Below are 24,168 nucleotides of genomic sequence, written 5' to 3' on the forward strand. Positions count from 1 at the left end.
CAGCACAGTACAGTTCCGTGCAGTACCAATTCTGTGGCGCGGGCCGGGCGGAGCCGTCCTAAAGCGCCCTGAGGCAACTACCGGGAGCGAGCATGCCCTGATCCACCAGATCTTTTATTTGCACATGCAATCACCTGGCCTGCTGCTCGAGGGAAATAAATAAAGATGCGAAATTCCATGAGCAGTGTGCCTGCACGCTAGCTTACCAACAGCTAGCGGCTCGTGGCATGGCATCCAACCCTATCATCTCGATCATGCTAAACTACGTATCACTATATACTACAAAAGCAAGCTAAGGCCGAGGGATCGACCAGTTATGTTGATTATTATCGAATGTTTAATTATTATGTTCCTTGCTCTATCATCTGCTGATCTGATCTGCTTGGGCATGAGAAAGATAAGGATGGCCTCCTGCCAGCACCGATATTCAGAACCATCTCTTTTCGATGAAACAGGAGGGATTTCCCCAAAACCATCTTGGCAGCAGCACCATCATGCAGGTGGCACTACAGTACGTAGTACACTGCATAATTAATAAGTACAGAGAGAGGACCGGTACGGTGGCATTCATTCAGTAGACCTGCATTTTGTTTCTCACGCGATCGACACCATTGATGATCAGTACACACGGTGTGCATGCGAATGAAGCAAACGTCTAGTAGTACAGATTATTATTTTATTGCAAGAAGGCTGGGACGATAATTCATCAGGCCGAGGCTGCAAGGCCGGCATCGCCGTCGACACGGGCGTTGGGCCTGGAGCAGTCGCGTCGGATCTCAAAGCTGCCCGCCGGCGGCTTCAGCTGGCTGAGCTTCATCATGGAGGCGCGGAACTGTCTGAAGAAGAGCTGCTGGTCATTGGCGTAATCCCTGACCATGTTCCTGGTGCGGGGGTGGTCAGCCAGCCCCTGGTCCGACTCGAGCACCCCCTTCCTGTTCCGCAGCGCCACGTAGTACCTGTTGTCGAAGGCGTCCGGCGTGATCACGTCCAGGCTCTGCTTCCGGCTCCGGCTGGCCGAGCAGTTGGCCGCCAGCCCCCTGGAGAAGTCGTCGTTCCCTCTGATCACGCCGCAGCTGGCCTTGCCGACGGTGTGCCCGCCGGAGAGGGCCACCAGGTCGGCGGGGTCGCCCAGGCCCTTGCGCCGGAATATGTCCAGGAGCTCGTCCACCGAGGCGGAGGGCGACGGGAGGTTCCGGAGCACGTCGGGAGCGGGCGCGCGGCTGTCCATGCGCCCGCGGATGATGGGGAAGAAGGGCAGTCCGGCGACGACGACGGCGTCCCTGGTGGCGAGCGCGAGAATGTCGGCGCACGACACCTTGGGGCCGCCGCACTTGCCGTGCACCTCCCTGCGGATGTCCTCGATCAGCCGCAGCGCCTCAGGCTGCAGCGACCCGCCGTTGGGCGGAACGTCCCGCTCGCCGGCAAGAAGGACCGACGCGTCGCAACCCTGTTATTATTAGTTTCATTATTTATTATATTCGTTCGTTGCATGCAGATGCAGGCAGGTAACTAGTAACTAACTAACAGATGATGGAAAACCTGCGGGAAGCAGTCGTGGAAGAAGATGCGGAGGAGGCCGGCGGTCAGCTGGATGTTCCGGCGGAGCGCCGCCTGCACGGCAGAGCGCACGATGTCCTCCACCTGCGGGCACGGGTCTTGCTGCAGCTGGAGATCAACGAACAGGTCATCGCCATCCATGGGCAGCCGAGGCGCCATTGCTGCTGATGCCGCGGACACGGCGGCGAGCAGCAGGCCCATGGCCAGGGCATTCCTCGTTGCCATCTATCGAGGAGTAGTGTGGCTTGGCTTCCTCTCCTCTCCGTCCTTAACAAGCAGCTGCTACTTATGTATAAAGCCGGCCAGCATGCAGCAGGGCCAGCTGCGCGTGCTGAGTTGCTGACCCCACCACATACAAGAGTTCATTCTACACATGCGCGCGCGCCTTGTTATCTGCACTAGGCGGCATCCACGCACAATGTACTTGGAATGCATGCAACTAGTGTACACGTAGTGCATGCATGACATTTGCCATTGATGCCAAATGTATCAAGATATCATTAACGCCAAATATATCAAGGGTTGTGTGGTTAGTTCGGTCAAACATAGGCTATCTGACCCTCCTGTTTGGACTCATCTCCTTAAAGTGGAGCACATCCACCTTAGAGGGAGACAGACAATGGTAAAAAATGGGAAGCGAACACTTTTTTGGGAAGATAAACAAGCCCCTGTGTACCTTATATCCAGTTCTTTATGAGCTCTGCGATGGAAAATCCATCTCAGTTTACAAATTTCTATAATCTCTACGAGAGCAGGCAACTGCCTTTCGAACATAGAGAATCATAGATTAATTAGATTCATTAAATTCATCTCGCGAATTAGCACCATCTGTAAAACCAGATTTTATTTAATACCTTTAAATGCTAATACTTTTTTATATGATAAGGCTAAACTTTAGCCCTCCGGAACCAAACGACCTAAACTGGATCTGGCCAAACTCAACCAACACAGCAGGGTACTACGCTGACAATTATATTACGCAGACAATTATATGGCATGTGTGTACTCAACTCATGCCATGCATGCGTTTGATCGAATTGACTGACCGGGTCGATGCATGCATTTTCGATTTTGAGTACGTATTACTATTTTAATTTGCATGTTTATTTCTAGTTGTCGCAGCGCGCGGAATAAGTTTGAATTTAACTAGTTTCCAACTGTTTGAATTTTCAAATTAAGCTTATATACAACAAATGGATATGGTTTATTATTCTATCAGCTAGTAGCATGCAGTATATACAACAAATAACTTAATTATCAGTACAGGGCCGGGGTGTCTACAGAAACAGGCTTTAATCCCTTTTTGGAACCTCTTTAGTGTTGGATGTAGCAACCGGAACTAAAGATCCTTTAGTATGTGCTGCTAAAATTTTTTTGCACCCTATGCGACTTTAACCCGAGACCTGTTGCCTTACATGTAGCTTCCTTACTACCCTATCTATGTAACACATGTGACTCTGATTAGGATGTTATTTTGAACTAACCCGTGGAGAATCCTTTAGTCCGGGTTGGTAACACCAACCGGGATTAAAGATAAACTTTTAGTCTCAGTTAGTGGCTCCAATGGGGACTAAAAGCCCTCCCGGTCTTAGCTGTTGGACGCGAGACTAATGTCTAGATTAGTTTCGGACCCAGCAGGATAAATATAAAAAATAAATGAGATTTTCTGTACTAGTGCTACATGAGCCCAAAGAAGAAATGGATAGATGGAGTAGATCTCCTCCTCCTCGTCCTCCATTGCGCGGCTTAATTATTTGGCGTATGCAGCAGGCCCAGGTGACGACGATGATAGGAAGATGATGCTTGGAGTTGGAGCTGGAGCTGCTGCTGGGCCTGGGCCAGGACCAGGAACAGGACCAGGAGACGGTGCCGCTGCCGCTGCCGGAGGAGGAGGAGATGGCATAGCGCATGTCCCTGACTTGCAGTATGCTATGCTGTCGCATCCACACTGGAGGCGGCCATTGGCGACGTCCGTCGCCAGGGGAGCTCCGCCGCCGGTGCTCCTCATGTAGAAGTCGACGGCGATGAAGTTGGGCCAGCGCTTGCTGGCGGCGTCATAGCAGGTCCTGAGCCTGCTGACCAGCGGCGCCGAGTTGTTGCCGCAGGCCCAGCTCTGGCTGGGGTTGGTGGTGAAGAAGTTCATCAGCACCAGAGACTGGGTCGTAGAGTCCATGGGCTTCGACTCGGCCCGGCTGGGGCATGTGCCATCAACCAAACCCTGGCTGCCGTCTGCCAGGCCCACCACCCAAGTCCATTATTAATTAATTAATTACTGAGATTGTTTTTGTTTTCTCCAAACAAAACGTACACTGGTTCTCGACGACGTAGTCCCACTGGTATGCCAGTCCTTCGCTCCCTTGCTTGCCTCGCTTGGACGTGAAGACGACCAGCCGGTGGTTCTCCGCGATCATGTCCTTGAGCAGCGGCCACTCGGCGCCCGGCTTGTTGGGCATCCTTTCCACCGGGAACCAGTACTTGGTGAGCCCGGCGGCGTTGAAGACGTTGCTGAGGGACCCCGGCGCTGCGTAGTCCTCCAGGAAGATGGTGACCACCTCCGACGGGTTGGCCGCCAGGAACGCCTCCACCTCCTTGAGCACGCCGAGGGCGGGCACGTAGGCGGTGAAGGCGAAGCACTTGCCGCTGAAGGAGTGGCAGAGCCAGACGGCGTTGTTGAAGTCGTAGGCGTCGAGCATGAGGCCCCTCACGCCGTTGCGGAGCTGGCTGGTGACGGAGTCCTCCTGGTTGGGCGGCGAGATGATGGCGGAGCCCAGCGGCGACCTGGTGCCGACGATGGCGAAGGAGTTGTGGGTGGTCAGCCACGAGTAGCGGTTGAAGGGCAGCGCGGCTCCGTGTGCCTTGGGGTCGATGGGCGTCGTCCTGGCGCAGGCGGCGGGGCCCGTCCCCGGCGGAGGCACGCAGCTGGTGCAGCGCAGGCCGGCGCCGCACCCGCCCGAGGACGACGCCGTGCACGACCCGCCCACCAGCGCCGCTCCGGAAGCCAACCTGATGGCGGCCAGAGTAATGATGGCCGCCGCGCCCAGCAGGTGCTGCCGGGTCGTCGACGTCATCGTCGGTGACCGATCGATCCGAGCAAGCAACCAAGCACAGGGGCCTGGCCGTTGTGGTACGGTGCCTTCTCCGGCTGGACGGGACGGGGAGAATTGAATTGAAGGCCGCGCGCGAACCGCGGCGCCAAGAATAGATAGCTAGCTACCGCATGCAAGTGCTGCTGCTGCTGCTGCCTGCGATGATTGTGAGGAGGGCAGGCAGGCAGGCCCAACCCAAAGAAGCATGTGCTCATTCGCTCCTCAGTTACAAGTAAGTATCTGGGGGCAATTTGGCCAGTGATAACTAAAAATTTCCTTTGGGGGCTACAATTTGGGGGCCGGGCGAACCTGCCGCTGCGTGTAAAGTTGTGGGCGCAACAACAAATTAGTTTTCCTTCCCCACTTCTTCCTGTTCTACGCTCCTCACAGTCACTCAGGGGCAGAGCTACCCCCACCACCACGCACCACAGACACACACTAGTGTTCCCTTAGCAACTGCCAATCACCCTATTCTTGTTTGCAAATGTTTGTTTGGAATTTGGTGTCAGACATTCTTTTCAAAGAAGAAAACAGACAAACAGGAATGGAATACAGGATAAAATAATTAAATCAAGAACCTACCATCAACCTGTGCAGGGGCATACCTGTGATTCCTGCACTTTGTGAGGAGCAGTGAGCAAGAAGCACGCTCCATGTTGTGAGCTGTATTGTGGCCTCGGGCAGGGAGCAGCAGAGCAGCCTGCCTAGGGTGGTGGTGGTGCTGGATGGAGAGAGGCCGCAGCCAGAAACCCAGGGCTTTGTCACGGGGGAGCCTACGCCGGAAGCCACGCGAAAAACAAATCATTGTCGCTCGCGACCAGCCGCCCCCAGCGGGGATCCAAAACCCCTCTTCTTCCCCTTCCTCCACACTCCACTCCATCCCCCTCGCCGCCTCCAAATGCCGGCGCCACCCCTCCGCCGCTCCTCCCCCATTCCCCTGCTACTTGTATTGCTGTTCGTCGTCTCATCTCCTCTCTTCTTCTCCCCAAGCCCCGCAGCAAACGCCGTCGGAGGTCAGTTCCTTCTCTCCCCCTTGCTGCGTATAAACACGTTATCCGTGATTCTCCCGTGATGTGCTGGTTCCTTTATGTTTCGGCATCCAAATGCAATGATTACTGCAGGTTGTATGACCTAGAAACCGACCCCTACCTGCTCTGTGAGTTCCATTCCAGTGAAGTGATGTAGTTTCAGTCTCTCCGATTTGATCTCTAGGATACGCTTGATATGACCTTCAATGCACGATGACCGCATAAAAATAGTGTCTTTGTACGAAATACCACACATTTTTATTTTATCCCCTTATAAAGGGAGCTGCTAGTTGATTATTGCCCAACGGAGCAATAAACATCGATCTTACCCAATCTGCGCATTCCCTGTAGTAGGATGTTACTAAAAGTAGTTTTTTCCCCTCTCTGCAGATTGCCCTTTGGATTTTAGTTGGGCAAACTTCACATTGGCCACAGCTGCCTGCTCTGATCCAGCCCAGCGGGCAGCCTGCTGCCGCTACATCAATGCCTTCGTCGCCATTTCCATTGCCCGCTACGCCAATGCCACTGGTAGGCTGGGCGTCCCTCCTGCCTTTGCAGAGATCTGTCTCAGCTCAGTGTCCGAAACATTCAAGCTGCGGGGAATCCCCACTGATGCTGATGTGTTTTGCGGGTTAGGCCCAAAAATAAGGGTTTCATATCAGTGCGCTGGACGGGATACCGTGCTGGAAATGATGCAATCCCCGAATTTCAATGATGTTATCGGAAGCTGCAGGGGGCCTCTATCACTGGATATTACCTGCAAGACTTGCTTGAATTATGGCATTGTGTACCTTCATCGCCTCATCGGTTCAGATGATAATGTTGCCCTGAGTGTGTGCCGCAATGCAATTTTTGTAACGCTTGCGACTCAAGAGGGTATTCTTTCATATGACGACATTGTCACATGCTTCTTTGGTGTCCAAGGAATCACCACTTTTCCAGGTATAACTACTAGTGCATTTTTATGTTTGATAGATGACCAGCCAGTAATTTGTTTCTAACTCTGGGAGCACACCAGGACCATCCTCTGTCACATCTACTCCAGCATCCTCTCCAAATGTCACTGTTGATTCTCCAGCTCTAAAGATCAAGAGTCTTCCACAGAAACATCAGCAGCATTATCGGATTACAGCTATTCCAGGGATAGGGATTGGGGTTATATTGCTTGCCGTGCTGCTGCAGATCATATTAGTGGTACTGATTCGTAGAAAGAGCAAGGAGCTGAAGAATGCTGAATTCCCTGCTCAGAATCAAGATAACACATTTCACCACAATCAATCCTGGAGATACCCTGAAGGTTTGTGCACATGCTTCCATTCTGCATAAGCTATAAGCCTATAACCAAAACATTTGGCTTTGTGTTCGTGATCTCACCAATCATGTACACAGCTAAGCTTATTGTTTCCGGTTGTTATATTAATGTTGCCATGGGCGTCAGAAACTTGCATAGTGCCAACTGATTATGCTTTCCTGCATCAAACTTGTTGCAGGAAGCACTAAGAAATCGCAAAAAGGCTGTCTGTTGTGTGTAATGTTGAGCATTGACTGATCTAGTTTTCCTGAAGCTTTGTTATGATATGGAGAGGGAAAAAAACTAACCAGGTCATCTTATTTTACCTTTGTCTTTGATCCAAACCTCTCTGTTTACCTTGTTCAGGCCAATCACCAATGTTCCAAAGGTATAGCTACAAAGAAACAACAAAAGCAACGGACAATTTCAGCACAGTTATTGGAAAGGGAGGTTTTGGAACTGTCTTCAAAGCTCAATTTAGTGATGGCTCTGTCGCCGCAGTGAAAAGGATGGACAAGGTTTCAAGACAAGCCGAAGAAGAGTTCTGTCGGGAAATGGAACTCTTGGCTAGGTTGCATCATCGTCATCTCGTGACCCTCAAGGGCTTCTGTATTGAAAAGAAAGAAAGGTAATGCTATTTTCTTTGCATCATTGTGCAGTGCATGTCATATGTAGTTGTAGCGGTCATCTTACATCTGAACTTTTCAGGTTTCTTGTGTATGAATACATGGCGAACGGAAGCCTAAAAGATCACCTGCACTGTACAATTTCATTTATTTCAGATCTTGTCTATGTACAAAGCATATTGAATTGCTCTTATGTGTCCTGATTTGAATTTGTAGCATCTGGAAGGAAGCCATTAAGCTGGCAGACTAGGCTACAGATTGCAATGGATGTGGCCAATGCTCTTGTAAGTTTGCCGCTGCAAATTGAACTGCTCCATTTGCCTTGTCTTTCGCTCATGCTTTAGCAAGACACCGGAAAGTACCCATCAGTAATGAACTAATCATACTGTTTTAGTAACTACAGTATTTGACTTAGTTGATCTTCAGCTCAAACATTTTTCTTTAGTTTACTCAGCCTAGGGCAGCACTGTTGCTTGCTCGATGTTTACTCTACCCATTAAAATGGCTACAGCATCCTGAATACAAGCATTGAGCTGGAGACTAGAGTACAGTTCACAGTGGAATTTCTCCCAAGAACAATATAACTAATTATGGAAGTAGCACTAACTGTAGCTGGACATCTCTTGCCCCTTCCTCCCTCCCACTTTCATCCATAGCAACCACCCTTAGGTAAGAAATGCCATTCAGCTCCTGAAATGCGTTATCATTGTATCAAATTCTGGAGAGTGGTTTGAGATATTTCTGGGAAATGGCCTCATCTCTGAAAGTCCTATTAGAAAGTCAATAATAGAACTCATCCCTTAGGCCGGGTCAAGGCTAGACAAAAGCCATATTGACACCAAGTCTTATTTCTTCTTGGAGCATTTCTTCTTGAAAGCAGCTGCCGGACTAGGAGGTCATTGCTTTTCCTATATGAAGCATTTTGCACTCCTTCTGAAAGATATGGTCCCTATCTGGAAGTCCTGTTTGAAAATTGGTTCAACAATTATTACATGTGGCGTGATAGTGTTCTGCCCCACTTGGTTTGTTCTAGCTGTGATATTTCAGTAACACTCAAGTTATAGTGCTTTCCTTGAGGTCCTGAAGAAGAATAAGAGTAATAGATTTGTGGTGTTGAAGGAGGACAATATATTGACTAGTGCTACATGTACAACTCTATTTGTGTCTGCTGAGACTTCTGTGGGCCATAGTTCACGCTTGCCAGTTGACACTGCTATCTCCTATTGTCTCTCCTGCACTGCACAGATATAGTATCCTGGGGTTCTATAAGCTGCCTTTCGTCAGTTTTTTTGATTCTTGATTATGCGTGAAGCCATGAATAGCTTCTTTTGATATGAATATTACTTCTTGACAGTGGATTTTCATGTCGTCTTCTTTTTTCAGGAGTATCTCCATTTCTTTTGTAACCCTCCACTCTGCCATAGAGACATCAAATCGAGCAACATTCTTTTAGATGAGCATTTTGTTGCCAAGGTATGGTCTTTTGATGCCCTGATGTAACCATTATAAGTCATGGTTATGCTTATGCTTGCTGAATGTTTCCTCATCTTATACTTAGGTTGCTGATTTTGGCCTTGCGCATGCATCAAGAACTGGAGCCATCAGCTTTGAAGCTGTGAACACAGATATACGAGGAACCCCAGGTGAGATTTTAGCAATTGAGTCAGCTAACACAACTATAGAGCAGAACAGTTTATATCCATGTTCAGTTAGTTGTCCGCAGAAAATACATAGGAAATGAGAATGGCTTTGGTAGGTGATGCTAGAATAGATTGCAGCTTAGGAACACATCCAAGAAAGGTTGGAGGCAAGCTAATGATAAGCCTTCTCATCTATCTCTTATAATGAATCAACTGCAGGGTACATGGATCCTGAATACGTGGTAACTCAAGAGTTGACAGAGAAGAGTGATATATACAGCTACGGTGTGCTTCTCCTGGAGCTTGTGACCGGACGGAGAGCAATCCAAGACAACAAGAACTTGGTTGAGTGGGCTCAGATGCACCTGTCCTCTGGAGTGATCTCTCCTGAAATGGTAGACCTGAGGATCAGATCCGCCATTGACATGGATCAGCTGCATCTGGTGATCGGCATTGTCCAGTGGTGCACCCAGAGAGAAGGGCGGCAGAGGCCATCCATCAGGCAGGTGCTGAGGATGCTCTCAGAGAGGCTGGATCCCGGCAATGGCAGCTTTGGTGAGGGAATGGAAGACGCAGAGGGTGGCTTTTATCCTCGGAGCAGCAGAAGTGGCGCCCAGCACCGGAATGATCTGATCCCCCACAGCGGTGACATGAGATCCCTGCATTCCTCATCTAGCACAACGAGATCCTACTGCAGCCGCAGCATGCTACTTGAAAGTGGGCAGACTCAATCACCCCCAGAAACTCTGTGACGAAGTCTGCTTTCTGCTTTGACATAACTGCAAAATTTTTGCCTGCTCATGATAATGTCAAGGGTTCTGTTAGGTTGAGTAGATGTTGACGCTGAAGCGGCTCATGGTGTTGTGCAAGTTATATATATCAAGGCAGAGGCGCCTGTTGATGGGAATTTCAGTTTTGTGAGGCAGCTATATTTGTCACAAGAAGTAGCTGTTGTAATATAGAACTTGTTGAGCGTAGCAGAAAACGAAAAGGATACTTTAATTTGTGTGCTAGTTGAGGCGAAGCCAAGACAGAAGGTGGGAGGAAGAGCTGTTGTTTGATCCTGCTGGAAGCAGAAGAATGCAAGTCTGGTTTTGCAGACACTGTTTGAGAAGGCAGCAGGGTTTAGCATTCTTTATAGAACATGTGTTGCTGGAATTAGGATGTCGGTGTGGATCTCTCTCTCTCTCTCTCTCTCTCTCTCTCTCTCTCTCTCTCTCACCTAAAACTGTTTGCAGATGGATCTCGTCTGAGTTGCGTGCTGTGTGTCGGTGAATGTGTTTGTTTGGCCACGTGGGGATAGTCCCATGCATCGTACGCAAGTAGTAGCTGATTGCTATTTCATTTATGTATTTATGGTTTCTTTTGTGGGTGTGGGGCAGCGGTAGGTGCAGTATTTTTTTGTTTATTTAATTTTGCAAGAGAAGGGATTGTGAAGCGCTGAATGTGAACAACACATGTTCCATGTGGTTGTTGGTAGGGCACCTCTTGGGTCCCCATTGCAGCTGCAGCAGCGTAAATTCCTGTGGGTTTAGTGCATCCTAAGTCCCAATGTTCAGTTGACTTCTCTCCAACATGGTCTGTGTAATTGTAGGATATGCAGCATTTGCGCCTTTGTGTGGGTTTAGTCTACTTGACCCCTTACAAAGTTCTGAAAATTAAGAGTAAACTTGTTTAGACTCTAATAGAGAGTAAAACGAGTTGAAACTGTATGAAAGGTAAGTGGAACAAATGGAGGAGTAAGTCATAAAATGGACCTTCTTTTCATCATTCATTCATCAGGTAAGAGGGGAAAAGGGAAACGCGTAGGAAAGATCCAAAACCAAGCGGAATGGATGGTGGCAGCCAGGGCAGGTGGGTGGTGGCATGAGCTGGAGCCAGCCAGCCGCACATGAACTGGCGAGTCTGTCTCGCAACCGACGAATCGGCACACATGGATGCCGAGGGCTCGCTCGCTCACTCACCTTGTGGCTTTGTGCTGATCAGCTCTGCTGGTGAATGAAAGAAAGCAAAAGGAAAGGATGCTCCATCACTCCAGTACCACTCTCCTCCTGTCCACCGACGGTCTCAACCAACTAACGCTCGGCTCGCTTTCTTTCGCCCTTGCTTTGTTTAATTATTATTATTGGCCGCTGCCTCTGCCTTCCTTCCTCTCTTCTTCTTCTTCTTCTTCTTCCCCCGCTTAGGAGCTAGGAGTACTAGTTATAGTTACTTAACGCCGCCTGCTTCCTCAACACAAATTAAAGTTGCTGCACAAGGTGAGTGAGCGGCCATTGCTGGAGTAGAGGCTGCAGTGTAGCAGCAGCCAACTCAAGATCAAGATGCCGCACGCCAAGACGGACTCGGAGGTGACCAGCCTGGCGCCCTCCTCGCCGCCGCGTTCCCCGCCCCGCACGCGCCCCGTGTACTACGTCCAGAGCCCCTCCCGGGACTCCCACGACGGCGAGAAGACGGCCACCTCCGTCCACTCCACGCCAGCGCTCAGCCCCATGGCCTCGCCGCGCCACTCCCACTCCTCCGTCGGAAGGGACTCCTCCTCCAGCCGCTTCTCGGGCCACCCCAAGCGATCCAAGGGGGACAAGGCGGCGGGCCGCAAGGGAGCGCCGCAGGGCAAGGGATGGCAGGAGATCGGGGTCATCGAGGAGGAGGGGCTCCTGGACGACGAGGAGCACACAAGGATCGTGCCCAAGAAGTGCTACTACTTCCTCGTCTTCGTGCTCGGCTTCGTCGCGCTCTTCTCCTTCTTCGCGCTCGTGCTCTGGGGGGCGAGCAGATCCCAGAAGCCGCAGATCGTAATGAAGGTCAGTCAGTTTTTAGTTGATTCGTCGTATTATCTTCTTTTTTTTTTATCTAGCTAGACTCCAGCAAGAAGCAAGCATCATATATGGATCTATCAATTCATACTGTATCTTTCTAGAGTAGCTGGGTTTTAATTCAATTTTGTTCATAAAGAAAAAAAAGACTGAACTTTTGCAGAGCATCAAGTTCGAGAACTTCATCATCCAGGCCGGCACTGACGCGTCGCTGGTGCCCACCGACATGGCCACCACCAACGCCACCGTGAAGTTCACCTACCGCAACAAGGGCACCTTCTTCGGCATCCACGTCACGGCAGACCCCTTCCAGCTCTCCTACAGCCAGCTCACGCTAGCAAACGGAGACGTACGTACATCGATCTCACTATTCCATTCTCTTCTTTTCAGCAAAAGAGAGAGGAAAATAAAATCAAAATCGGATCTTGACTCGCATGCGCCACTGTGAATTTCATAATTGCAGCTCAACAAGTTCTACCAGGCGCGCAGCAGCCGCCGGACCGTGAGCGTTTCCGTGCTGGGCAACAAGGTGCCGCTCTACGGCGGCGGGCCGACGCTGACGGCGGCTCCGGGCGGCGGCGGGAAGCAGGCAAGCAGCAGCAGCAGCAGCGTGGCGCCGGTGCCGATGGTACTTCGGACGACGCTGCACTCGCGGGCCTACGTGCTGGGCGCGCTGGTGAAGCCAAAGTTCACCCTGGGCGTGGAATGCAGGGTGGTGATGAACCCCAACAAGCTCAACAAGCCAATCTCCCTGGAGAAGTCCTGCCACTACTCCTAAAAATTACTCCTTTTTCTTCTTCTTCTGATCTGAATGTATACAGTATTTAATTACCTTCATTCATCGTCCTCGATCATCATCGATCAGCTGAAAAACAGAAAACCACCATCATATCTCTTCTTCTTTTCTTCTTATTTTCTTCTTCTTCCAAATGTAATAGTAATATTATTTTTATCTCTCCTGGATCTGTGTATTATTGTCCTTTTTGCCCATCAAACAAATATGGCTGCTGTAAGAGTAAGTAATTAAGACAGACAGATCATGCATGCATGCATTCCTGTTCCTTGTGTTGCGGTGTCAAACAAAATTAAGAGGAGCAATTAAATTGGAGAGATGATGGCATATCTTATACACAAGAGAACAGAATTCATTGCTCCTTGCCAGTACATACGTGGGTACAGTACTGCAGTACAGTACCAGCTTGTTAGCTGTTATTATACTAGTAAGGCTTGCCGTGCAGATGGACGATCAATTTGCCTTGGCTACCAACAGCATGCAACAGGGATAGGATGATTGGCCAGACTCACTGGAGTAGTAGTATGCATGTGTGCAGTCATGGTCTATCCCAGTAACCAACCATGCCAGCCTAGCTGAAATGGATGGATTATACATGCATCATGTAACTAAGCGTCCCGATGATAAACAATTTTTTTTAAATGACCAGGCACGAGGGTTGCCAATTATATTAAAAAGAAGGAACAATGCTCAGACTGGGTACAACAACGAAACGACAACGATACTGGCCGGTTGGATTAACATGGCCACGCAACTCCACTCGAATTCTACTTAACAAACGAAACGACTGGTTGGATTGCGACATCAACGTAGCCGCACCACACCACTCGACGACGGCAGCAAAGCCGAAGCACCCTCCCACAGTCCACACTCTTGTATTTGTCGAAACCTCAGGCGTGACCCTGCGTCGATAGGAGTCGAATGAGGCAAGCACCACCGCACCAAGAAGGCCACCGCCATGCAGGACCCTTCGCCGCGATGCCGCTGCAACATCACACTCCACCCAAAGGAGTGGAAAACACCAGATCCGGACCTCTTGCAGGCAGCCTCGCAGTCGCCACCACAGCAACACTACGCACGGGGACCTCGCCGCATCCTCCATTGGACTCCACCTTTATCTCGTTGCCTCGAAGAAACACCGCGCACGGGGGGTCTCGTCACGCCCGCCACAATACTTCACGCTCCGGATGGATCCGTTTCTTATGTCGTTGTTGGGGTGGTGAGCAAAAATACCCCGCACCCTAAGACCTCTATCAAACAGCCAAGAAGTCGCCGCAGATCGACTTCGCCTCGTTGCTTCACCCTCGCACCTAGCCACCGCAGCCATAGCAGCAAGCCAAGGGAGTCGCTTGCGCCGTCTTCCGACGTTGTACCGCACCGGGTGGCCCTAGCCAAGCTGAGTAACCCACCGCAGTCCGCTGCAAGCCTAGTCGTCCCACGATGCCATTGCCGCAAGCGCCATCCTCTGACATAGTCCCACGCCGCACTGACCATTGCCAAGCAACGCCAGCTGCCGCGGTCCGTTGCAAGCTACCAGTCGGCAACCAAGTGACAACCCTTGCCGCCACCAAGACAGCATGGCCTCCGCGTTGGCTTGGCAACACCCTTCCAGCTTGCCATGCGGCGGAATTGTCGACGCTGGCTGAAGCCGCCATAGACAATGGACCAGCAATGCCACAAACCATGCTGGGTCTTCAGAGACGACGCCTCCAAGGAGGGCACGACGTCAAAAGCTTCGCCGTCGCTCATCCAGGATTTGTTCAGGGTTTTCACCCAGAGAACCCCCGTGCAGTAGGGTTGTAGCCCTAAAATGACACCCCCAACGGGGAAAACAACGTCCAAGGATGCCATCGTCATCCCACCATGAAAGGACCATGATGTCGCCTAGAGGGGGGTGAATAGGCGCACCTAAAAATTTCCACTCCAAAGCAGCGGATAAAAATTATTGCCTGCCAAACCCGGAACTTCCGGGTTAGCAAATCCGGAACTTCCGAATTTAATCAAGACAGTAGATGAACTCGGAACTTCCGGGTTCTACAAACCGGAACTTCCAGCTTCACACAGAGCAGAGTAAAGACAATAAATCTAGTGTGAGTAAATAGTTACAAGTTCAAACCCCAGATGTAGAGTAGGGTAAGTGGAGTTTCTGGAGAAGGTCCACATAGTCCCTGTAATCAAAAAACAACAATCTCTTCAAGAACACAAGTGTTCAATGGAGAGCTCCTCAAAGAATTTTACCGAAGTTCGGATTCACCGCATGTGCTACACAAGCTCAGTGAATCCTACTCTCCGTTGAGAAATGCCGCGAAGCCTTCCCGCCAAGGTGCTACACAAGCATACCTTGGCCTTCCACTATCTTGATTTCCTTTCCTTGCGGAGGTGAAAACCGACCCTTACAAACTTCCCGCGACAGCCCACACAATTGGGTGCTCGCTGGGCAGCACTTAGCCGTCTAGGAGCCAAAGCTCCAAGAGTAACAAATGCGAAACACAAGATTTCAGCCAAACTCAAGTGCTCAAGGTTTGCTGTGCTCCTTAGTGCTCTCAAGCTTTCACTCTCTCAGACCCAACTCAAAAATATTACAAGAATCACACAATCTCACAAAGAGAGGTTGGGGAAAGCTTAACGAGGCTACCAAGCTTTCTTGAGACAACCAGCAAGCAGCAGAAAAATATCTGGAACAGCAGCCGACAAAGGAGGGGGCACAAGGGTATAAATAGCTGGGTCCAAAGAAACTAGCTGTTATGTGACAGTTAGAATCTGGAAGTTCCGGATTCTCATACCCGGAACCTCCAGGTTTTCAAACCTACTAGCCGTTAGTGCCACGTAGGCAAAATCCAAAGCTTCCAGGGTTGCCCTGTGAATTCCTCTTAATGTGCACTTGAGGGTTTTGTGTCTCTCTCAACTTACTTGGGTTACTTGAGCATTGAGAATAAACAAAAATATAATATGATGCATCCCTCTTGATAGTACGGCATACCTATACTCAAGATCAAAGATGGATTACATTTCAACCATTTGAGTTTCTCAAAAGTGTATCATATCATGCCTTGATCATTCTCAATCTGAGGAGTGCATCCAACTTGGTTTCTATAACTTGAGCACAACTTCCCTGAGCTAGTGACTTGAACCATTATCTTTGAATGAAATCCACTCATCTTTAGAATAAGATTCTAGAAGGATTGATACTTGCTAATATGAACACTCTACGTGACCAAGATTCTTCAAGTTGAATCTAAAGAAAATTTCTTCACCTTAGTGTTGGTACCTCGGCACAAACCAATTTGCCCTTTGCCAAGCTTAGTCTCTCGAAACACTATCCCGGATTCCAACTCTTCATCCTTGTATCACATAGAATTCCATATAGGTTTGTATTATAATTAAGAAACACTAATGAAATCCATTCTTCATAATTCTTTGTAACTTATTTTCTATTGATAGATTGTCCATTTCTTCACAAGAAATTTCCTTCTAGTGCTGTAACTTTGTCAACAAGCTTCCGCACAAGAAATTCACTTCTAGTGCTATGACTTTGTCAGCAAGCTTCATTCGGATATGAGAATAAATAGTTATCATCAAACACGTAGCTTCGACCCATATAGTAATCATTGCTTGTCAATATTGTCACTTTAATCATAGCTTGGCCACAGATCTTGTTATATGAGCATTTTATCTTTACTTTTTCATTATAAAGATTCCATTGATATACCAATCAACTCCTGCTCATATATTCAACAAGATCATTAATTCTTTAATCGCTGTGTCATTTTATTCGCCAAAATCCATTAGAGGCCTAGATGCACTTTCACACCAGCCAGGACGCCGGCAAGGGCTTTCGCCCCAAGCATCCCAACCCCTGGCTGCACGCGCCGCCACCGCGCCTCCACGCGCCACGCCGCCGTAACTCCACCCTCGCTTTGCACGTCACTAGCAACACACAACCTCCGCTCCTTGCACGCGGCCACCGCCGCAGCGCCCCATCATCATACTCGACGCCGGTCAACTCCTCGGGCTGTTGCTGTGCTGCTGCCAGCGCGCCTCGCGCCGGCGCCGCCTTCCACCAGTTATGCAGTGCGCCAACTCGCGTGGATAGGGATCCCCACTGTCGTAGCACACACTGCACTCCTTGCACGCGGCCTCCACTGGGCCGCCTCCTCGAGCCTTGGTCCTCCTCACCAGCCGCTGCCCATGGCCGGCCGTCGCCGCCGCAAGGCCACGTCGCCCTAGGCCGGGGTGGTGCCGCAGCGGCAAGGCGCCTCGCCACCATACCCCACGCGGCCACCCCCGAGCATGGGTCAGCTGCGCTGCATCGCATGTCGCCACGTCGACGACCGCTGGCGCCGCCGCGCACAGCAGCAGGACCACCGTGCAGCGGCGAGTAGCAGTTGATGCGCCAGCTTCATGATGGCTACTCGATAGTTGGAGCGAGGTTCGCCAGCGCACCCCACGTGGCCGTCGCCCGTGCCATACCCTGTCGGGCCCGTGAAAGGGCAGCTCCATTGTCTCACCGCATAGATCCACCCCCGGAGGCACTGGATCCGGTCCCCGGGGTGCCAGATCTGCCAGCCTGGGTCGCCACCGCCGCCGCCATGGCTGGCACCGCCGCGTCGTCTACCTGGGCGGGAGCACACCTGCCGGCGAAAGAAGCCCAGCCGCCACTTTTCTAGGAGGCATACGGGCTTCCGGTGCCCTGCTCCGGCGGTGGCAAGGCGGAGAGGAGGTCTGGGAGGGGGTGGCGGCGGATGGTGGGGTGTCGCCCGAGCAGATTTGCAGTTATGTGAGAATTGTCTTATGGTTCTGGGCTGGAGGATATTGCAGCTTGGGCTTTCCCCCAAATTGGGCCGGCTCACGACGTATCACCGGCATAGTAACGGGCCTATAAGAAAATGAGACACATCCAAATTGGGCCGGGTGTCGGTATTTGTTGTCCGATCCTGAGCAGGATGAAGTGCCTAGCACTGCTAGGAAAAGTAAGAATTTGGAGAGGATTTGTTTAGAGAGGCTACTACTTCTACAGAAGTAGAGACGGAGAATGGGTTGGCCCGTGAGTGTTGCGGGTTTTTCTTTCTGATCAATGTTGTTCAGTCCCGGATTAGCAAGCAGGTACTTGTAGCCGCTTCATATATGTTACCTAGTATGATGAACATTGAATGGTAGCTGCTGCTTGCATGACGATAAGAATCGGCATGTATGGGGAAGAAGGAAAGCACGATGCATGTGTGTGCTGTATGCAGGGGGGGGGGGGGGGGGGAGAAGGAAGGTAGGAAAGATTGACAGGAATGGAATGGAATCTGGACAGGGAAAGGAAGGGAGACCTCCGTAGCTGGGTTGGAGAAGATCGAAGACTACCTCTGCAAGTCTGCATTGCAGCGCAAGCAAGGTGGTTTACCTAGCTTGTTGCTCTGGCCATCATGCCCGATCGACCTCACGTATTCTTTCCATCTCTCTCTCCACGCTATTAAATCTCTCACACATCAGCTAGCGTAGCGTTCTCCAAGGAAACAGCGAAAACTGTGCTTGTGCTAGCAAGGATTGTGATTGTGCTGCTAAGCTAGCTAGCTGTGCATGTGTATCAACAACTCAAGATGGTGGAGAAGCTGAAATTGTCTCTGCTGCCTCTCCTCTGCTTCTTCTTCTTCTTACTCTTATCAGGTTAGTACTGCTGCTTCTAAGCATGCATTTCCTTCATTAATTCTGTCAAAACAAAATTGCATGGACCACCGTACCAGCAATCCTGATTGATAATGCATGACATATATATATATATATATATATATATATATATATATATATATATATATATATATATATAATGTAATGTAATACGCGCGCGCATGCATTGCGTTGCATGCAGGTGGTGCGGATTCGACCCGCGTGTTCACCATCATCAACCAGTGCAAGGCGGTGATCTGGCCTGCGGTGACCCCCGGCGAGAGCTTCGGCGGCGGCGGGTTCGCCCTCCGGCCCGGGCAGTCCATGGTGTTCACGGCGCCCGTGGGGTGGTCGGGCCGCATCTGGGGCCGCACCGACTGCAGCTTCGACGCGTCCGGGAACGGCTCCTGCGCCACGGGCTCCTGCGGCTCCTCGCTCCGCTGCGGCGCGTCGGGGGCGCCGCCCGCCAGCCTCGCCGAGTTCACGCTGGCGGCCGTCGACTACTACGACGTGAGCCTGGTGGACGGCTTCAACCTGCCCATGGTGATCAAGCCGGTGAACGGGCAGGGCAACTGCAGCGCGGCGGGGTGCGACGGCGACCTGCGGCAGACGTGCCCGTCGGAGCTGGCGGTGAAGGCCAACGGGCGCACGGTGGCGTGCCGGAGCGCCTGCGACGTGTTCAACACGGACCAGTACTGCTGCCGGGGGCAGTTCGGGAACCCGGCGACGTGCCAGCCCACATTCTACTCCAAGAAGTTCAAGGCGGCGTGCCCCACGGCGTACAGCTACGCCTACGACGACCCCACCAGCATCTTCACCTGCTCCAACGCCGACTACATCATCACCTTCTGCTCAAACACCAAGCAGTCGGCATGCTCCTACCACAACAACCGCCTTGTGTGCAGCAGCGGCTCATCATCGTCCAGACGCACCATGGTGTCTTCAACCCTCATGCTGCTGCCTTCAGTAGTGTTTTATTTGGCACTACTACTAGTGCAGTTTTGAGCCTGCCTAATTAATAATTAATTAAGGATCGATCGTCCTCAATCGGTTGATTAATTAATTAAAGAGCCTGCTGCGGCTAATAAGCAAGTACTACTCCTATCTAGATAGATAGTGATTCTTCTTAATTTGGTCCTGCTTCTTCCCTTTATTTGTCTTTTCTACTACAGTACTAGTCATGCATGCATGGGGCCGGCCTGTTGATCATCAGTGCTAGAAGTGGGGAATCACGTACATGATTCCAATCATGTACTCTCTATTACACTACTGCAAGTAGTGGGCATTTATTTATCTGCTGATGTAAAACAAAAGTACTGACATTGCATTGTATGTATCCTGCAGGCTCAATAATACATACTGTTGTAAAAAAAGATTAATTACACCAGATAGCTATTATATATTCTTCTAATCAATATATATATGCTCGGCTCTATTTGCTACTCAGATTTCTTGCTAGGAGGAGGATGATAAGACGATAGTTGATGATAGTCAGATAGATATATATTGATCCGAGAGCTGGATCAGCCAACAAAGACTTTGATGATGGGCTTGACCAATGAAGGCCGGCAAGAAGCTGGGACAGCACGCAAGCAAAGCTAGCTAGCTAGCTTGGGCAGTAGTGGAAGAAAGGAAGATGCAGCAGCTGCTGCTGCTGCTGCTGCAAGTGAGTGAGCGAAGCCATGTCGATCGATGAGCATAGCATAATGCGGCACTTGAGCTTGTCAGCGTGCATGTCCACCATGTGAGCAAAGAATGGCATGGCCATGATCAGATGATCCATCCCACATGCCGGAACTTGGATGGATTATATATATTGCTTCCCGCCGCGCCAAGCCGGCCGCCGACGCCACGTGCCACCTCACCACCACTTGGATTGCTAGCTGCTGGGTTCCCTTCCATTCCATGCATGCTTATGGTGTTTGGTGGTGTGGTGTTCATCCATCTGTCATCTATCCCGTGCAGTACTACTACAAGTACAAGGGGATTGAGGCAAGATTGGACTAGGCACGGAGATATCAAAGAGAATTTTATTATTTAGAATTATTAAATAAATTCTAATTATAAAACTAATTGTAAAATCCCTAAGCTAATTCGGAAGACGAATCCAACGAGGTATATTAATCCAAGATTAGCGGATGGCTACTGTAGCAAATTATAGATTGATTAGATTTATTAAATTCGTCTCACGAATTAGCACACGTCTGTGAAAAAATTTTATAAACAAATTTTATTTAATACGCATAAATAATAAAATTCTTTTTAATTTTATACGCTAAACTTTAGCCTGACGCGCACGCAGCGTCGTCTCGGCTGGAGGGAAGCTAGCAGGCCGGGTGGGTTATACTATCAGCATTGTCCCTGGATAATATTATTATCAAATCATGCATGATCTGAACATTAGTATACTATCAACAGATGTTATGCGTTGTTTCTTTTGAGAGCCTGCCTCGTGCTTCCCTTCCTCCAGATGCCATCCGCAGCAGCATGCACGCCGCCCTGAAACTCACAACAAACGCCATCACTCTCGTTTGTTCAGAAAATTTTAACTACTGCAGTACGGTAGTCTTGGTGGGTTATTTCCTTAACTGTTAACAGTATAATGTAACTGAAGATAGAAGAATTAATCCAGTGGCTGATTCATCTATCGGTGGATCGAGGTAATAAAGCAGCAGAAATTAAAGATGGGGTTATTTATTTCACGTCAGGCACAGGCAGGCAGGCAGGCAGCTTTTGCAGGAAACTTCGTTCGCGAGCAAAAAAAGCATAGAGCCAGCCCATGCCCACGCATGAACAACGACAATTTCGGGATTCCACACCGCACCTCTGCACCCTGTAGCTAGGAGGGCTCACCAGATTACGTTAACATACACAACGAGCGCTACAGCAGTATGTATTAAAGAAGCATGCATATCTGAATTCTGATCTCCTAGCTAGTAGCAATAGCAATGTTACTATTATTACTAATTGGAGGTGTTTTTTGAAGCCTCCACGTGAAGCCATCTAGAACTTTAGATGGACAATCTGAGAAAATAGAGAAATTCTAAAAGTTTTTACAAAAATCTAAAACATCTGGCTATCAATCCGACAACTTCAATTATATCTGTTATCTTTCCTAATAATTTACCCACTGTCGGAGGAAATCTCCAGCCGGGTGACGGAATGCACCCGCCTAATCCTAGTTAGGATGGGTTTGGAGGAGACTTAGGAGCGCTAGATCGATGTGCGGATGAACACAGGAAGGACGCGAGGATTATAGAGTGGTTCGGGCTGCCGGAGCGTAATACCCTACATCCACTTTGGTGTCGTATTGATTGTGTGAGCACGGATGCACCTTAGTTTGTGTTCGTGTGTGTCTGAATCCTTGTCTTCTAACGAGTGCACTCTCCCTTTTATAGCCCAAGGGGAGTGCTTACATTGAGCCGGACCCCGACAGGTGGGCCTGGCCAACAGGAGCCTGTTCTACGAGAGATATGGAGGTCATCTCCTCGAGCTTCTCTCCGTAGTCCTCTTCGACCGAGAAGTTGATGTGCGTATCCACAGCCAGGATATGCCCGTGTACAGCCTTGTCTTGCACAGTGTCCGGTATCAGCGTTGCCCAACAGTGAAGTCGTGCTGTCACTGTTGGGATGGAACCTCCTGCCAGGCGGTGAAACAGCGCTAACCCGTTGCGTGCGTACTGTTACAGCGCACGCCTTGGCTCGCCTATTATAGGCCATCATCACGCGCGCAACGCCGTGACGGGACTGTACACAGTCCGCGCACTGTGCACGGTGATACGACGCGCCGCCTTGGAAACAGGCGGGTTTACCGTGGTGTCAGCCTACCTGCCCCGTGTGTCAGTGGCAGGCCGTTCTTTTTGACTTGGGCACGCACGGCCCAGCTACCGCATTAAATGCTGGTAGGTGGGCTGGAGACCCGCGAAGGGCCTCCAGCCGCAGGCACGTGGCAGGACCAGCTCCGTTCCCACCGCAGGACGGCGCGTGGCGGCGCCGGACCCCTTCCTGGGGGGAAGGGGTCCGGCCCCCGAGGCCGGTCGGAGCGGTCTGGCCTGTGATGGTCCGGCCATCACATGTGGCGGCCCCGGACCTCCCTGTGGAGACCGGGTCCGCGGGGGCTACCCGAGAGCTCTCCAGCTTTCCTGAGGACGTGGGGGCCCTGGTCCCGGAATAGCACGGGGAGGGTCCGGAGACCACGGTCCCCAGTTGTCAGGCCCAGGCCGTACGCCACGTCCCCCAGAAGGCAAGAGGGAGATTACGGATAGCGAGACGCCAAGCGCCTGGTCACCCTAGCAGGAGGTACCCCTGTCTGTATGTACCGACACCCACCTTTGCCATTATGAAAATAAACTAAAGTAACCGGCTAAACATGTATTTAAATTAACCACCTATGCCATTACAAAAATAATGCAAATAAACCCCTAAATTTGCATATAAATTATCCAATTATGTCATTATTAAAAGTTAAAGTAACCCCTAAATTTGAATCTAAATTATATAATTATAATAAAATATTAAAGTGCACCAAAATAAAATTCTAAATTACTATTTCTATTATTATTAATATATTATTGATGTTATTGTTTATATAAAATACTACCACGATATGTGTCACCATATATTCATGTATGATGAAGGAGATAAAAATACCAATTTACAAACAAATGTTTCAATTAAATATATATCAAACACATATGGAGGTGTGATGCAAAATAAAATTTATTGCAACTAGATAATAATAAATATGTATTTTGAAGTATGTGTTAGAATATTTAATAGATGAAAGATAGCGTGAGATAGATAATTATAATTATTAGCTATAAATTTTATTTTTATATTAATTCTAATTAGTTAAATAAATTCTAATTAGCAAAAAAGGGCGGGTGGCTGTGAAGTTTCGATGCATGCCATGGGGGCTTGCATTGCATTTGCCTTGCCTGCACAAGGAAACAAAAGTGCAAAAGCTCGGGCACCGACCTCCTCCTCCTCAGCAGTCATCTCCATCCATTTTATTCGGTCCGTTGGTTGCTGATGGATGCATGCGGGCCTTTGATCGATACGAATACGATATGATGCCGCCTATTGTCCTGCATGCAGCTGCAGCCATGACTTAGCTTGAGTGGGCAGGGCAGGGCAGCAAGTGCAACTGATGCAGGCATGAGCATGCTGGCCTTTTGCAGAGAGGCCGGCGGCAGTCTTGAGGAGGACCAGCTTCAGACTAGTGCCCCTGCCCATACCTCCTGCTCCTGCATTATTCGACCCCGTTCGTTGATGCCATGGCTGATGGCCACTACCTCAGTGCTGGCGCAGTGCAGAATCATCAGGTGGGGTACTGGGCATCATAGCTAGCGAGCAGCGGAAATGTCTCCATCAGCCACAGGCAGCCACCTTGGATTCCCAAACAAATCCGAGCTCCTCCTCATCCTGCATGATGTGGCGTCGCAGTCACTCCGTCCTTGCTGCATTTGCATTTGTGACTACTACTCTTCTGCCCGTCAGGTAGGTTGTTTGACAGCTTAATCGCTCTGTGGAGCTGAGACTAGTTGTTTATCATCATCGTCATCATTATTGTTAGATGCATGCAGTAATTAAGGAACCCAGGCGTCAGTAGTAGCATGTGAAGAGAAGACAAAGATATACAAATTGCAGCGCCTGTTTCGTCCTTGCTCCGCTCAACAGCCGG

At 49.9% G+C, this 24,168-nt stretch overlaps 5 protein-coding genes across 5 annotated transcripts; 3 read left to right on the plus strand and 2 right to left on the minus strand.

Moving 5' to 3' along the window:
* Positions 1-539: 539 nt before the first annotated feature.
* LOC112899105 (cationic peroxidase SPC4-like) lies at positions 540-1,836 on the minus strand. The gene is made up of 2 exons (XM_025967440.1): positions 1,540-1,836; positions 540-1,447 (listed from the first exon to the last, which is right to left on the minus strand). The coding sequence occupies exons 1-2, from the start codon at positions 1,780-1,782 to the stop codon at positions 707-709; spliced, it is 984 nt and encodes a 327-aa protein (XP_025823225.1). The 5' UTR covers positions 1,783-1,836; the 3' UTR covers positions 540-706.
* Positions 1,837-3,117: 1,281 nt separating this feature from the next.
* LOC112900921 (PI-PLC X domain-containing protein At5g67130-like) lies at positions 3,118-4,625 on the minus strand. The gene is made up of 2 exons (XM_025969692.1): positions 3,866-4,625; positions 3,118-3,786 (listed from the first exon to the last, which is right to left on the minus strand). Exons 1-2 carry the CDS (start codon positions 4,623-4,625, stop codon positions 3,308-3,310), a joined length of 1,239 nt encoding a protein of 412 aa, XP_025825477.1. The 3' UTR covers positions 3,118-3,307.
* A 737-nt stretch (positions 4,626-5,362) lies between these two features.
* On the plus strand, positions 5,363-10,572 carry LOC112899097 (probable receptor-like protein kinase At1g49730). The gene is made up of 9 exons (XM_025967431.1): positions 5,363-5,656; positions 6,062-6,613; positions 6,690-6,968; positions 7,329-7,590; positions 7,671-7,723; positions 7,805-7,872; positions 8,972-9,061; positions 9,147-9,231; positions 9,448-10,572. The coding sequence occupies exons 1-9, from the start codon at positions 5,542-5,544 to the stop codon at positions 9,978-9,980; spliced, it is 2,037 nt and encodes a 678-aa protein (XP_025823216.1). The 5' UTR covers positions 5,363-5,541; the 3' UTR covers positions 9,981-10,572.
* A 596-nt stretch (positions 10,573-11,168) lies between these two features.
* On the plus strand, positions 11,169-13,106 carry LOC112899106. Its single transcript, XM_025967441.1, has 3 exons — positions 11,169-12,029; positions 12,205-12,390; positions 12,505-13,106. The coding sequence occupies exons 1-3, from the start codon at positions 11,550-11,552 to the stop codon at positions 12,817-12,819; spliced, it is 981 nt and encodes a 326-aa protein (XP_025823226.1). The 5' UTR covers positions 11,169-11,549; the 3' UTR covers positions 12,820-13,106.
* A 5,232-nt stretch (positions 13,107-18,338) lies between these two features.
* LOC112900401 (thaumatin-like protein) lies at positions 18,339-19,897 on the plus strand. The gene is made up of 2 exons (XM_025969236.1): positions 18,339-18,486; positions 18,689-19,897. Exons 1-2 carry the CDS (start codon positions 18,420-18,422, stop codon positions 19,489-19,491), a joined length of 870 nt encoding a protein of 289 aa, XP_025825021.1. The 5' UTR covers positions 18,339-18,419; the 3' UTR covers positions 19,492-19,897.
* The last annotated feature ends 4,271 nt before the right edge of the window (positions 19,898-24,168 follow it).

This window comes from Panicum hallii, chromosome 7, assembly GCF_002211085.1.
Source record: "Panicum hallii strain FIL2 chromosome 7, PHallii_v3.1, whole genome shotgun sequence".
Lineage (NCBI taxonomy): Eukaryota > Viridiplantae > Streptophyta > Magnoliopsida > Poales > Poaceae > Panicum > Panicum hallii.

Bases quoted from the DNA above. Each gene is read 5' to 3' on its own strand.
- LOC112899105 (XM_025967440.1), bottom strand. From the start codon at position 1,782: ATGGCAACGAGGAATGCCCTGGCCATGGGCCTGCTGCTCGCCGCCGTG. The intron at 1,448-1,539 runs GTTTTCCATCAT...TAATAATAACAG, and splicing joins TCCACGACTGCTTCCCGCAG to GGTTGCGACGCGTCGGTCCT.
- LOC112900921 (XM_025969692.1), bottom strand. From the start codon at position 4,625: ATGACGTCGACGACCCGGCAGCACCTGCTGGGCGCGGCGGCCATCATT. The intron at 3,787-3,865 runs GTACGTTTTGTT...TGGGCCTGGCAG, and splicing joins CTACGTCGTCGAGAACCAGT to ACGGCAGCCAGGGTTTGGTT.
- LOC112899097 (XM_025967431.1), top strand. From the start codon at position 5,542: ATGCCGGCGCCACCCCTCCGCCGCTCCTCCCCCATTCCCCTGCTACTT. The intron at 6,969-7,328 runs GTTTGTGCACAT...TACCTTGTTCAG, and splicing joins ATCCTGGAGATACCCTGAAG to GCCAATCACCAATGTTCCAA. The intron at 7,724-7,804 runs GTACAATTTCAT...TTGAATTTGTAG, and splicing joins CCTAAAAGATCACCTGCACT to CATCTGGAAGGAAGCCATTA.
- LOC112899106 (XM_025967441.1), top strand. From the start codon at position 11,550: ATGCCGCACGCCAAGACGGACTCGGAGGTGACCAGCCTGGCGCCCTCC. The intron at 12,030-12,204 runs GTCAGTCAGTTT...GAACTTTTGCAG, and splicing joins AGCCGCAGATCGTAATGAAG to AGCATCAAGTTCGAGAACTT. The intron at 12,391-12,504 runs GTACGTACATCG...TCATAATTGCAG, and splicing joins TCACGCTAGCAAACGGAGAC to CTCAACAAGTTCTACCAGGC.
- LOC112900401 (XM_025969236.1), top strand. From the start codon at position 18,420: ATGGTGGAGAAGCTGAAATTGTCTCTGCTGCCTCTCCTCTGCTTCTTC. The intron at 18,487-18,688 runs GTTAGTACTGCT...CGTTGCATGCAG, and splicing joins CTTCTTCTTACTCTTATCAG to GTGGTGCGGATTCGACCCGC.